At 39.4% G+C, this 13,761-nt stretch overlaps 2 protein-coding genes across 2 annotated transcripts in view; both read right to left on the bottom strand.

The window, feature by feature from the left end:
* The window catches only part of tuft1b (tuftelin 1b), a 30,812-nt gene extending 21,557 nt beyond the window's left edge, over window positions 1-9,255 (bottom strand). Inside the window, exons 1-2 of the mRNA XM_085262194.1 lie at window positions 9,019-9,255; window positions 7,949-8,005 (exon numbers count right to left, since the gene is read on the bottom strand). Of these exons, the coding sequence (XP_085118320.1) occupies window positions 7,949-8,005; window positions 9,019-9,129 (168 nt within the window). The 5' untranslated portion in view covers window positions 9,130-9,255. The remainder of the gene's footprint in view (window positions 1-7,948; window positions 8,006-9,018) is intronic.
* Window positions 331-3,576, bottom strand: LOC146549144 (zinc finger CCHC domain-containing protein 12-like). The gene is made up of 2 exons (XM_085263311.1): window positions 3,520-3,576; window positions 331-3,451 (listed from the first exon to the last, which is right to left on the bottom strand). Exon 2 carries the CDS (start codon window positions 2,026-2,028, stop codon window positions 331-333), a length of 1,698 nt encoding a protein of 565 aa, XP_085119437.1. The 5' UTR covers window positions 2,029-3,451; window positions 3,520-3,576.
* Window positions 9,256-13,761: the final 4,506 nt, after the last annotated feature.

Genomic DNA, 13,761 nt, shown 5'->3' with positions numbered 1-13,761 from the left:
TGATGGGTATGTATCCCAAGTAAGGAACATTTTGGCCACTAGCAGCCTCAACATCCAGGCCACTGATAGGCTGAATGGGATGTTCTGAAAGATTGGTGTTGTAAAATGAAGCGGACACTGTGGTCACTTGAGACCCAGTGTCAAGGAGACAACTGCAATTGACTCCCGACACGGTAACATTTGCTGTACATTTCTGTCCTACAAGTCCCTTGGGTAACCTAATCTGGGGTCATGCTGCACGAGAGAGAGAAGATACTTTGCTCTGAGGTTCCGGTTTGGGACGTTCATGATTACTTTCAGTTCCTGGTAGTCCCTCCCCAGAAACTGATTTTAGTTTAAAGCTGACATATTCTGTTCCTCCCAGACTTGTAGTTTTTGGTTGAACTCCTTACGTTTCATTTCAACTAGTTCAGGGTTTGGTTCATTGCTGCAAGAGGGAGCAATATGACCATCCTCGCCGCACCTGAAGCAGTACCATGGGCGTGGCTTCTTAGTGGGCTTAGTCTCACTTGGGTCAGATTTCTCTTTAGGAAGAATCTTGAACTTAGGTTTGGTTTTCTTATTTGGCTTGTCAGAGTTCTGGCTTGAACTGTCAATAGCTGATGCTTTCAGTGAAGCCACTTGGGCTTGTAGCTTTGCAAGTTTCCTTTCTAACTTATGTGCATCAAAAGGCACTAGCCTATCATTAACAGCTGATACGTCTGTATCATCAGTGACATACTCTCCTACTTCAAGGGAGTTCAAATGTGCCTTAGGTTTAGAAATGCCTAAGTGCTGTTTCATTCGGCTGGACTTTGCTGCTTGCCGGTCCTCCTCAGTACGTAGCATGAGGAGCAACTCTGGAAATGAAGGTGGCTTGTCCTTCTTCTGCTCAAGCTGCAAGGTTGTGATCAAGCTGTTGTTCCAGCAACCTCTACAAAACTGTTTAAGCAGTTGGCGATCTGAATCATTTGTAGTGATGCCACCTCTTTTAATGACTTTACTCAGGGTTATCTGCAACCGCTGTAAATAGGCAGAAGGCTTTTCACCTGAGTTCTGGTTTGTGCTCAGGAATTTGGCAAAAAGCTCATCCCCATCATCAACAGTACCATACGCTGAGTCAAGAAGGCTGAGATAGTCATGGGGAGAAGCGTTAGGACCAAGGTGCTTTACAATGTTAGCAGCTGGTGGAAGAAGGCTCTCAACTATTTTCCTTACCATATGTTTGTCAGATATGGTACAATCTATGAGGTGGAATTCAACATTGTTGCGCCACGTATCATAATCAGCTTCGAAAGTAGAGCAAGGGGTTTTCCCCGAGAAGGGCCTGAGCTTTGCATGACCTTGAGAAGGCATTTCATTGTTCTTAATGACATGCTCAACTACTACTCTCTGTACTTCAGGTGTAGTGAGCTGTTCAGGTGGTAAGTAGATAGTGGTTTTTCTGTGCGAGGGAGTCACTTCTACACTTGGAGAGGATGAGTGAGAGTCATGCTCAGGCAAGTGGGTTAAATCACTGCCCAGTTTAAGAGGACTTTGATGCTCTATGATGGCTGGTTCATCTTGGTCTGTGTCACTAGTGAGCTGCAGATTCTGATTAGGCACTGTTACATTTGGCCCAACTGCGGGATCACTCTCAGTGGACTTCTTCATTCTGGCCAGCTCATCTAGTAAAACCTTCTCAAAATCTGCACCACTCAGTTTAGCAAGCCCTTTCAGTTCAGTTAGGTAAGAATGGGTTAAACATGAACCCCTGTCTGCAGCATACAGCGCAGACAGAAGCTGGATATGATGGACAACACTTGGGTTACGGCTTTGTCTTTTGCAAGGCAAGCTATCCTTAAGGAACTGGACTGGTTCACCTGATTGGAACTCCACAATGGCTGTGTTTTTAAACTGTGCCTCTGTGCTAGTTACTTTGATTACTCTTCCAATAGAACCAAACTGCCCTAAGTAATCAATAACCTCATTGTCAACCTCATCGCCTGTTAACCCTCCTACTAGGACAGAGTTAGGTACTTTGACACCTTCACTTTGGATTACATCCATGTTGTCTTATTGCTCCAACCCAGAATGTCATGGACAATTGTAATGATTTGACCCAAAAGGCATGAAAGCACCAGTTGCTCAACTTCCAAAATAAAAGGAATTAAACCTCCTGGCTGGCTCGCCACGTTTTGTGTAGCGCCTCTACTCAGGACCAGTACACTCTCACTTCAAATAGAGACCCTAGACATCTTACTAGGTTCAGGAGGAGGTTTTGTTTTGGGGACTCACAAAAGGAGTTGGCTTGGAAGTGAATAACTGGGACCTTTATTGCCTCAGTACCATTTATATACATATACAACACAATAACCCAAATTGCACACTAATAGTGCATTTTAAAGGTGAATACATGTAAAACAAAACAAAATAAAGACATTTAAATGGAAGATTTATACTGAACAGTATCAGAGCTCTTGGGAATGAATGAAACAGATTAAAGTGTTCCTGTTGTGAAGTTTGAATTGTCCAGTCTGAATTGTCCTTTAAAGTCGTTGAAAACCCAAACAGGTGTACTGTAGGGGGAATTGTCAGTGTGCAAACCCTATTATCCGGGTAGGAAAAGTAGTGCATAGGGCTTATCTGTAATCCAGGGTTGCTTGAATCAGTTTCTCAGGCAAATCCCACAATCCGATCGCATGGCTGGCCACACCATTTCACGATCATCCAGGATCTCATTTGGGCTGTTCTCGCCGTCAGTGGTTCTCCAGAATTCTTCTAGTAGTTCAAAAAAAACCAATCTACACAAACAGTGCAGAACAATCAATTTCTTTTCCCACTTTGTGTTCTTAACATGAGCTCATTAACTTCTTTTCCAAATGTATTAATCACAAATGGCATTCCCTTTAGCTTTACCAAGTTACAAGAGTTACAGTAACTTGTTTGTACCAGTATCAACAATTTTATCAAAATTACATCACAACAAAGAACATCAGCAGCTTAAACTGTAATGTAAACAGTCATAGCAATGAAAGCGACATTCATCCTTAAGGCTTACAAGCAAATGTAACTTAATTCAGTGCAAATACTATTAAACTTGAAATATGCTCATATCTATTAAGACATAACCATTCTAATATAAACAGAGCTATTGCTTCTACTTGAATACCTCCCCGATCGGAATATGGCTTCAGCGGGGTGGGGTGGCTAACAGCTATTAGCAGCTAGCATCGCATCTAGCATCGGCATCGTTTAGCTCAAAGCATTCAACACTTATAACACACTGTAAAGAACAACAGGAGAAGTGAAACAACACGCCAGATTCTCATAGCTCCCGATTGGTTTTTGTTCAAAGGTTTCTGAGCTGAATCGGCTAGTGAAATACATTATCTAACTTAACAGGTAGCTAACGAAAGCACGTGACTCACCGGGATTTTCAGACACAAATAACTTGACAGACGTTATTCCCTTTGTGGTCAGAGTTCGGGGCCTAATAAAAGAGTACCATTTATACGTAAAACAATCTGGTCTCATTAACCGGGTTGCAGTATTGCATACCAAGATACTTTTTCCATGCGCTCCGACACGTACTTGACCGCCATCAGAGGGAAGATCTCACAGGAAGAGAGAGGTAATACTTCCTGTGCACTAGACACAAGGTCGTCAGAACACAAGACTGCATCACAGCGCCCCTTGTGACAATAACAGGCTATAGCCTTAGATTACAAAAAGGGATTTTGCAGCCCTGTATTTCACATGGGTTACATACGCATGAGGAATGACCTCATTTATCTGCCACATAGTGACAGTGGTAGTTTGCAGCACACTGAGGAATGTGTTAAGAGTTACATAACAGAGATTAATGAAGTATCTTTATATAACGAGTTACTGGCACGGTGCGTGTGTGCAGAGCAAACAAAACCATGCAAACAAAGGTCAAATGCTGCACCGACCAAATATGTTCATGTTAGTGCATGTTTATCCAGCTATCTTTGACTTAGTACGCACATCTCCTAAATGATATTAATCCTGATATTCTGTTACATAATGTGTTTCGTGGCCATTTGAAGCTTATAATGAAGCCACAGTTCAACTTACAATCAACTAATCATTTGTTTTGTCAAATGAGGAGACAGCAGACCATCTAAGAAGGACTCTTAAACATGCTTATTTTATGGTTTCTTTGTTATTTTTTGTTAGTAAACTAATGATCTAAATCTTCTGGTTTCCTGTTGGACAGTACAAAATCATCAATTGACATATTTAGTCTTTGGAAAGTTGTGCAGGACCATTTTCACAATTTTAAACAATATGGGGTTTCTACTTTTATAGAGTATCAACAAAGCATTTTTACTCATGTTTAACATAGGGAAAAGTCATATATACACGTGCTCTGATTTAGTGATATATGTACAAACATATGTAAAATCCCCATATTCTTTCACTAACTTCTAAGTGCTGCTTTAACCTCGGTTCACTGTCTTCCAGCTGTCATTGTCATTCAGTTGTTTTTGTTGATGTGTAAGTAGTGCCAACATAACCTTTAGACGTGTTTGCAATACAAACAAAAGACTTGCATGCGATCTCTCCCACGTCGCTCTCCAAGTATATCGTGGAGCTAAGAAAACCACATTGGAATCCAGCTAAGGTATTTTAATAACAACCTTACCTAGAATGCGCTTGTTGTTCACATCATGTTCACACACATGACACAAGAGACCCTAAAATTACCCTTAAATTACCATTACCATTACTTAATACAAAATAAACCTCTAAATGTATTTAAATGGGTTATTTGAGGTCATGTTTAAGGTGAAAAAACCCATGTTTTCTCTGCCTGATATATACAATATACAGTACACAATATACAATATACCCAAAGGCTCTTATCCTGGGGTGTCAAACTCCAGGTCTTGAGGGCCGGTGTCCTGCAGGTTTTAGATCTCAACCTGGGTCAGCACGCCTTAATCAAATTATTAGTTCATTACCAGGCCTCTGGAGAACTTCAAGACATGTTGAGGAGGTCATTTAGCCTTTTAAAGCAGCTGTGTTGGATCAAGGACACATCTAAAACCTGCAGGACACCAGCCCTCGAGGCCTGGAGTTCGACACCTGTGGGTCTCAGGCTCTCTGAATAAGAAAACTGGGAAGATTTTTGAGACAAAAAACTAACATTGCACTTTTACTTCTAGCTATAAAACTACAATAAACCGCCTTAAATTGTTTCTGATGGCACTAAACCTATTCTAAAAAGTCATAGCTGTAACTCTTTCACATTAGGTGGCCTTAAAATACATTTTTATGATGTAAAATAATCTAATATCGGCTATATTGGTGGATTTTCTTTTTGAAAAGTCGGGGGGAAAAGAACAGTCAATTCAAGGTGCTTTATGTTGAAAAGTAAAGATTTTGTATTCTGGGGAAAAACTCAGTAACCCCATATGAAGATGCACTTTGTGACTGCGGGAAGAAAAAGTCTCTTTTTACAGGAAGAAATCTCCAACAGAGGCAGCAATCTGACACAGCCGGTTTGGGAATGAGGTAGGGAAGAGAAGATAAAAGAATAGAGAACATAAGGAGGCAGGACAAAACACAGACAGGAACAATGTTCTTTGGACAGATTAAACCAAAATTAAGATGTCTGGCCCTAATGCAAAGCACTACATCTGGAGAAAACTAAGCACAGCATATCAGCACAAACACATCGTATTATTTGACAGGCATGGTTGTGAAGAGGCAATTCAGAAAATGAAATAATTTGGTTGCTTTTATTTACTTTTTCAGCAATTTATTTCACCGGTTACTTAACTGAATGTGAAAACACTGCTGTCTTCTCAGCTGCATGCATCTGCTGAGACTATAGTCAAGAACGATCTCAGAACAGTCCACACAAACAAGATCCCCTCCAAACCACAAACAGTTCTCATATGAATTTGTTGCACCAGATCTATCAGTAGAGGGAGAAAAGCTTGAACAGCATTTGTTGGGAAAGATTTCTGCTTCCTGCCAAGAGTCTTTATAAACAAATTATCTGTTCATTCGCGCTGCCACCATGCACCATGCACCACATGTGGCATCACAACAGGACTCGACACGTATGAAATCATTGATTTAAAGCACTAAATTAATTTAACCGAGATCTTGACAGCATCACGCAATGTTTAATGTTTTACTTGGCAGATTCACAATAAATAGTTGTCATTTTATATCTACAAGGAAGCATCTCAAGAAAACAATGCGCAAGACAGTTGGAAGAAAAAAAACTGATTGATTGCCAGTGATCATATTTCTACTTAACTACCAAACCAACAAGTACCGGCACATTCTTAATGAGCGCTGTGACGCTCAGAGTTCCCTGTAAATTTGACTTTCTTGAATGTCCGGTCACCTGCTTTGTCATCCTTCTACAATGGCTCGAAAGATTACAGTTACTGTATCTGTAATAAAAAACAAAAACAAAACACGGCTAGAGGCTATAATTGTTCACTGGTGTTTAATGAGTTGATAGCGTTTACATTTCCCTTGTGTGAACACATCAGTTCATTCTTAAAAAGTTTATTGTATATGGTCACGGTTAAGGTTCATGTGTAGCACTTCCCTTCTCTACTTGATCACTCTAAGCATTCCCAAAAGCACTTCTTTATACATGTAAGTGCTTTCTATGTAAACATCATACACACACATTCACACGCAACTCAGTTTGAGAAAGACTGGAGACTGGAGCAGCCAAGGATCGAACCAGCTTCTGATTGGAAGAGGATCCGTTCCACTTCCTGAGCCCATGAGAGCAATATTGGTGTATCTACAATGGTAGTGCTTATTTTTCTGTGCAGGCGAAGTTATTAATAAAACTAAAGTCAAGCAACAAGAAGCACTGCAATACAGTGGCTGGACTTGCTTGAGATTTTTTTATTCTTTGAAATCACAGAACATTTGGAATTACTTTAAATGCTTTTATTGCTTAGATTTTGATTTCTTATACACCAGGAATATTGCTATATGTGACATGAGAAGTATACTACCTTTAGAAGTTGTTGATGCAGGTGCAGCATCACAGTTTTGGTTTGGATTGCCATATGTGCTATTAAATTCTGCTTTAAAATATATATGTGCTGCAGTTAGCATTATTTATAGTTTATTTATAGTAGTCAAATTTCTTTCTGCAGCTTCTATAGGATACAGCAGCAAGTTTTTAGTCCAAAGGTGGGTAATTAATTTCCTTAAGAAGCTTATAAAGAGATGAAATGAATATTGGTTAATTTCACCAGTTAAATAGTTTCTCATGCAGCTCCTTGGGGAAATTAATTGCCCACCCGTGATCTACACTATTGTCGTGTCCCTTGATTGAAGTGACTTCAGCATTGGTGGTCAGCCCACATCTTTTGCCATTATTCCACTTTTTAAGTAAACAACAAGAAAGGTAAACACTGCATCATATATTGAGTACCTCAGCACAGGTGAGTTATTTATTTATTTAAAATAAGAGTCATTAGTTAAATAGTCGTAGCTTATAATTAACAGTGTTGGCGGTCTAAGGTGAGTAGAAGCGTTTACTCAAATTTTTATTAAGTATTACTAAAAATGTTCACGATCATGTCCCCACACTGTTAGAGAAATATAGACATCAGTCCAAGGATCCTAAGTCTCATCTTAAGTGATGTTGTTAGATTTGCCATCTTTATAAAAACAGTCTGCGTTGTGTTCAGCAAAGGAAACGTGATGCAAATATGGTGAACGAGGATGAGGAAGGATAGATTTTTGCTTTAACGTCACATTATTTTACATAGTTCATGTGAGGTTGTTATTATTATTCTTATTTGCGGGTAAAAGTTTCGCTTTCATATGAAAAACTGCTCTTAAAAATTGGGAAGTCTAATGGGAACTATGTCATTGTGGACCAAAATGTGCCCAGTATGAAATCCGGGTGAGTGCAACGCTAAACTTAGTAGTTAGTGCTTTTAAACCAGTGTCACGCAGCATCACTCACTTTAGTTTCGTCGTCCTCTTCTCCCTTTTCCACCGCCCGCGTCACGCCGCCGCTCATCTTCTCGTCGGGAAGTGTCGACAACACATAAAAATAAGTGAAAAATCAGAGCTGTCCAAAGTTACTGGACACGGTTTCTTTGAGTACTGTGTTTTTACAGACTCTGCACTTCGCGAGTAACTGTTAAATACGACACACGCCCGTGGAGAGGTGGAGAGACCTGGACCCCGCTGCGCTTCTGCCTCCCTCTGCCGTCTGTCTGACTGTCCAGGTGCTAAAGTAAAGCAGACCTGCCTACCTTATGCAAGTGGAATGCACTGAACCACGGTGTAGCCCATATTTACAATTGCTGACATATTTTCCAACATGACCATTTTTATTTTGGGCTTAAAGCTGTCTGTATACTTACTCATATTTCAGTGTTTTTCCTAGACACGGGATATTCTTCTTCTTCCCATAATAATAATAGTGGATATGATGACGAGTATCTTAACGCTACTCGACCTATATGCTATTTAACACATTTCTCTTTCAAGGCACATTAGCAATCATTAAGGTTTCTTGTCTTATAATGGATTATTTATGAATGAATACAATGTTGTCACTAATGCTGAATGAATGAATATAAATGAATGGCTATGTCTTATTTGCCACAATGTAAAAATCATTATTTGCCCTTATAAACATGAAGAAATAAATATGAGTAAAATGCATCTGAATTTTTCCGTTTTAATATTGTGTAAACAATTTTCGCGATTTTCATTTAGTTAGTTTAGTTAGTCTCTTTTATATTGAAACAATTGGATTGCATGTATAAATAAAGGTTAAATAAAATAAAAAACTGAAAATATGTAAATATATAAAATAAAAGTTTTATTTACTCATATAATTAAGCAATAAAGAGCACATGCTTGGTACAAACTGACTGTATGCCAATTAATTACATGTAATTTGACCGGATTCCGTTGAATTGAACGTTTTACGTTCTTGTGTAACAAAATTATATGGAAAATTCAAGTGCATGGTGATGGCTTCTTTGCTTTCGAGCACATTTTATTTAAATATTGTCTAACCTCTGAGAAGTTGATGCCACCTCCATCGGACAGGTATTTGGTGGCACTTCTCCTGGACCATGGCATTTTGTGTCCAGCCCCCTGTCTGATCTTCTTCCAGAAGGAGCCCATACGCCGTCTCTCTTCATCTGTCTTGTCAAAAATGTTTCTCTTGCACTTCCCTGTGATATGTCCCAGTAACACAACAGTGCTGAAAGTGCAGGATCTGCTTCTTCTACACCACAGCTAATTCTGTGCTAGACCTGCAAAGAGGATATAGTCCTGTTTAATAACCATCCTGCCCTGCAAGGAGCCACCTCTCTTGAGGCCTACACTGTAAACAGGTTGAGTAACAGCAAATATATCCCGCTGTAATTGGATTTACAGGAAAACTGCTGTAACTGCATTTTATGTTAATTTGCTTTAATTATGTTTTATTCAATCTCTTTTGCATTTAGTAACAAAGGCTTTGAAACTTTTATTTTGACGCCAGGACTGAAACATCAGCCCAGATAAGTTTTCTACTTAGCATCTAGAATATGAGAGCCCTGGATCAAACAGAACATGTAACAATTCACTAACACTCTAACTTAGGTGATCATAAATTCATATAAAACATCCCGCCATATGACCTCTTACCTAAAGCTATCAGAGGCTCTATTTTCCTGTTGTCACTTGCACCCAGGAAGGTGTGGGATTAAGGGAAATGACTTTACCTTATAGACAAACTAAACTAGAGATTAAACCATATAATCCCACATTATTATTTTCCTACAATGTCCTTCCGCTCCAGTTGCTGTTTTGCATCCTGGCTTCAGACACCACTGTTACATTATTTGTCATTCACGCTTGTTTGCTCCACGACACCTGCATAAAAGTAACCACTTTGTCCACATGACCGAAATACAATGAAGGCTGTTGTAAATATAGAACGGCGGCTTTGTGAGAGGAGCGCCTGGAGGTCAACAAACTTCTGATGAAAATTCCAAAGGTAGCTTCTTTGGAAAGGTTCAACCCACGACAAACACGCACTGGCTTTCATGCATAAATGGTTTTTGTTATTCTTTGCTACCTTTGTACACTGTGCACTATAAAGTGTGTAGGTTATTTTAAAGCCTCTTTTTCTCCCACACTGAAAAGCTTGACAATAATGGAAGTTGTGGTCATGTCACACATGAGTGATCTCACTGTAAAATAACTCTGGTTAGGACTTTAGACAGGGGTGAGTAATATATGCTCAGCTCTTGCGTTGAGCTCACATGTATATTTGGACTGCTTTGTGTTTTACATGTTCTCACTGGTACTATAAATTCCTTTGATGTTATGTACTTAGATGAGGAGAAGCGCTCCATATAATTACAACTAGCGCTTGTAAACGATGCCTCTTACTTTCTCGCAGCTTGCTGATCTATTTTCATGCCACTCCTATTTTAAATGCAGAAAATTATATGATGTGCAGTTGCGTAATTTATTTACACTTAAGCGTTCAGACAAAGGCTCTATCATTAAGTGTATCCAGTCAGCTTCACTGGTTCTAATTTGAGGATAGTACATTAACAAAACAAAAAAAAAAAATGGAAAAACTAAGCCTGCCTTTCTTCACTAAGGAGAAAGACACAGACGTTTAAAGAAGTGGAGTCCCTGGAACAGCTTGATGTCTTTGGTAATTACAGTAAACCACCTTAGGATTACAGGCTGAGTCTCTAGGAAGAAAACTTAGCCAGAGCTAAAAGAAAGACTCAGCTGAGCTATTCAGAGAAGAGAGAGAATATCATATAATATCTTCAGGGGAAGACACTGATACTTGACATTTGATAGTGGATTATGATCTCATCTTCATAGCACTTATTCTGCAGAGTCATTTATTATTTTAAATAAGTTTGATTTGGAAAATAATTAGTTTCTTCTTGTGAAATAATCACCCCCTCAAGTTTAAACAAGAATGTGAATGTTCTCTCAAACTCCCTGACTTCTACACTCACCGGCCACCTCATTAGGTACACCTGTTCAACTGTTCAACTTTTGTTTAACACAAATATCCAATTAGCCAACCACACGGCAGCAACTCAGTGCATTTAGACACGTAGATATGGCTAAGACGACCCGCTGAAGTTCAAAGCTAGCATCAGAATGAGGAAGAAAGGTGATTTAAATGACTTGGCATGATTGTTGGTGCCAGCTGGGCTCGCTGGCTCACCTCAGTATCTTAGAACTTGCTGATCTACTGGGATTTTCACACACAACCATTTCTGGAGTTTTCACTGAATGTTCAGAAAAAGAGAAAACACTGAGTGAGCTGGAGATATTTCTCTGGGTGAAAATGTCTTTGATGCCAGAGGTCATGGGAGAATGGCCAGGCTGCTTCAACCTGATATGAAGGCAAGAGTAACACAAATACCACTTGTTACAACTAAGGTATGCAGAAGAGCATTTCTGAAGAGCGGATGGTCTACAGCAGCAGAAGACCACACCGGGTGCCCCTCCTGTTAGCGAAGAACAGGAAACTGAGACTACACTTAACACAGGCCCACCAAAGCATTTGCTGGTCTTGATTTCGGCTGCAAGACGATGGTAGTCATTGTGTAATAATGAGGAAACAGGAGAACTGTTTGGAATGAATCTACATATGTATGTTCGTTTTACTTAAATCAGAAAACACTTGAGTATTACCGCGGGAGCTCATTCTGCTGGATTTCATCCGTAACCCATGCGTAGCATAAGAACGCGGAAGGTCACCTTTCGCGTTCCTCAGGAACTCCTCCGGATTTGACAAATCGTCAGTGTATTATGCCTCGGGAGTGAGAACAGGCTGAGGTGTCCTGTACAAGCCAGTTCATCCGCTTTTATTCTGTAATTGTTAGTGAGGGAATGTTTTGATGCCCCATTGATTAAACATCAGACCTGCTTCACTGGGGAGGAAGAGGAAGTGGTCTAAAACCTGCTTTGCAGAGAGAACAGCGGGCCAGCGGCAAGCCTTGATCTTGTATTCCTGTTTCCGTTGTAAGTGCAAAGTTCCAGAATAACATTACTGAGTCTCTGCCTGTGCCTTTGAACCTGAAATATTTACATTTAAATTCGTGTTTCCTTTACCGCTGTGCTGGACAAAGTTTTGAACTTTTCCCAAGGTTTCACTGATACCTGATACACTGAAAACAATCAAGTGTCTCTTACAAACAATTCATCCTAATTTATAAGCATCATTACCATGTTTGATACTGTATATAAATTTACATAACTGGTTAATTTTGTGGCTCTCTTGGAATGAGGAACATTTTATTGGTAGGGAAGTTAACTCCTCCCATATGCAGCACACACGGGTATGAAGAACTGTCCACACTGCTTCTTAGTTTGGTTTAAACAATGAAACATTAATAGCATTTAGTGCAGTCTGGTACCAACCAGCCAGCTTTCATAAATATGGTTTAGTAGTGTGAGTAGTGTGCTGGTGTCTCCTTAACTCTCGACTTCCTTACAGGAGGAAATGACAGAGATAAATCACAATAAAGCCTTACTTTAGTATGCCTCACACAGCACAGCAGAAATTATAGCATATAAAAAATGTAAACATAAATGTGTATTATGAGGTTTCTAATGCTAAAGGCCTGAAGATGTACTAATATATTCATATGGAGTACTGTGCAAAAGTCTTGAATCATCTCTGTTTCTCATCTCATATCTCATTGGATTTATCAAGGTCATTCCCAAACAGCTGTTAGGTAAAACCTTGGTATATCTCTGCATTGTCTGCAGTGTGTCCTTAAAAGCATGAATACATTGAAAAGCAGGGGACAAAAGACGGCGCCGCACGCCTAAAAAATATCTACAGCTGATGAACAATATCAGTCATATCTTGAAATAGGAAAAGCAAAGACCTGACACAGAAGCTAAGAGATACATCTGGGCCTTCAGTTGATCCATCTACTGTCTGTTGAAGCCTAATCAGAAATGGTCTCAGTGGAAGTGTGGCTGCTGAAGAAAATTCTGAGCTATGTCAAATTACAAGCATAATTGCCAATAACTGGTCTAAGCAGCCAACATCCAAAGAAGAGCTTTGAATGTCCTTCAAGAAGTCTGGAGAAATATTCCCAAAGACTACTTAAAGCAATTACAGGGTCTGTACAATTCCAAAGAGCTTGAAAGTCAATCATTGGTATGGCCACCGTTATTCTTCAACACAGCTGGAACTCTATTAGGCAGCTTTCTTGTATTTGCCTTATATGCTGTATCTCCATTTATGATGTTTCACTCGTTTTTTGTTGTTTTTGTAAATCCTAGAATATTATCAGGCCTCAGCAGCCTGATTCTGTTCACTCAAAATATCTTCCGGCAGTTTTGTTTTAGTGCCATATTTTCATATTTCCCTGTTCCTTGGTGATGGTATCACAAAGAATAGTTTATACTACACAGAGTATTTCTGGATGATGTCCACCTGATACTATTTTAGAAAAAACAAGATAAAGTCTGTATTTTCTCTTCATCAGAGCTTATGCAGAACCAAAGGACTAAGGGGAATGATAGCAGGAAGTCTATGAGCACCTAATTATTGTTTTACCACTTAAAAAGGCTATGCCATATCTTTTAACTCTCAAACACATGGTTCCAAATTACAATTTGAATACAAATCTTTCTAGCATGTTTCTCCGACGTATTTTCTGCATCTTTCTAATGTCTGTAATAAATGTTTAAAATGCCTCCGGTATCTTTTCTTTTAACATTTTACCTGCAGAGTTTACAGGCTTTTGAAATCATTGCAGTAAAAATATG

The sequence above is a fragment of the Mchenga conophoros genome, linkage group LG22, assembly GCF_057382185.1.
Source record: "Mchenga conophoros isolate Kocher_MC1m ecotype Shallow Benthic linkage group LG22, M_conophoros_male_GT1.1, whole genome shotgun sequence".
In the NCBI taxonomy this organism is placed as follows: domain Eukaryota; kingdom Metazoa; phylum Chordata; class Actinopteri; order Cichliformes; family Cichlidae; genus Mchenga; species Mchenga conophoros.
The sequence above is the reverse complement of the archived record's forward strand: the minus strand, read 5'-3'. Positions and strand labels throughout refer to the sequence as shown.

Coding starts and splice junctions, on each gene's coding strand:
- LOC146549144 (XM_085263311.1), bottom strand. CDS start 2,028: ATGGATGTAATCCAAAGTGAAGGTGTCAAAGTACCTAACTCTGTCCTA.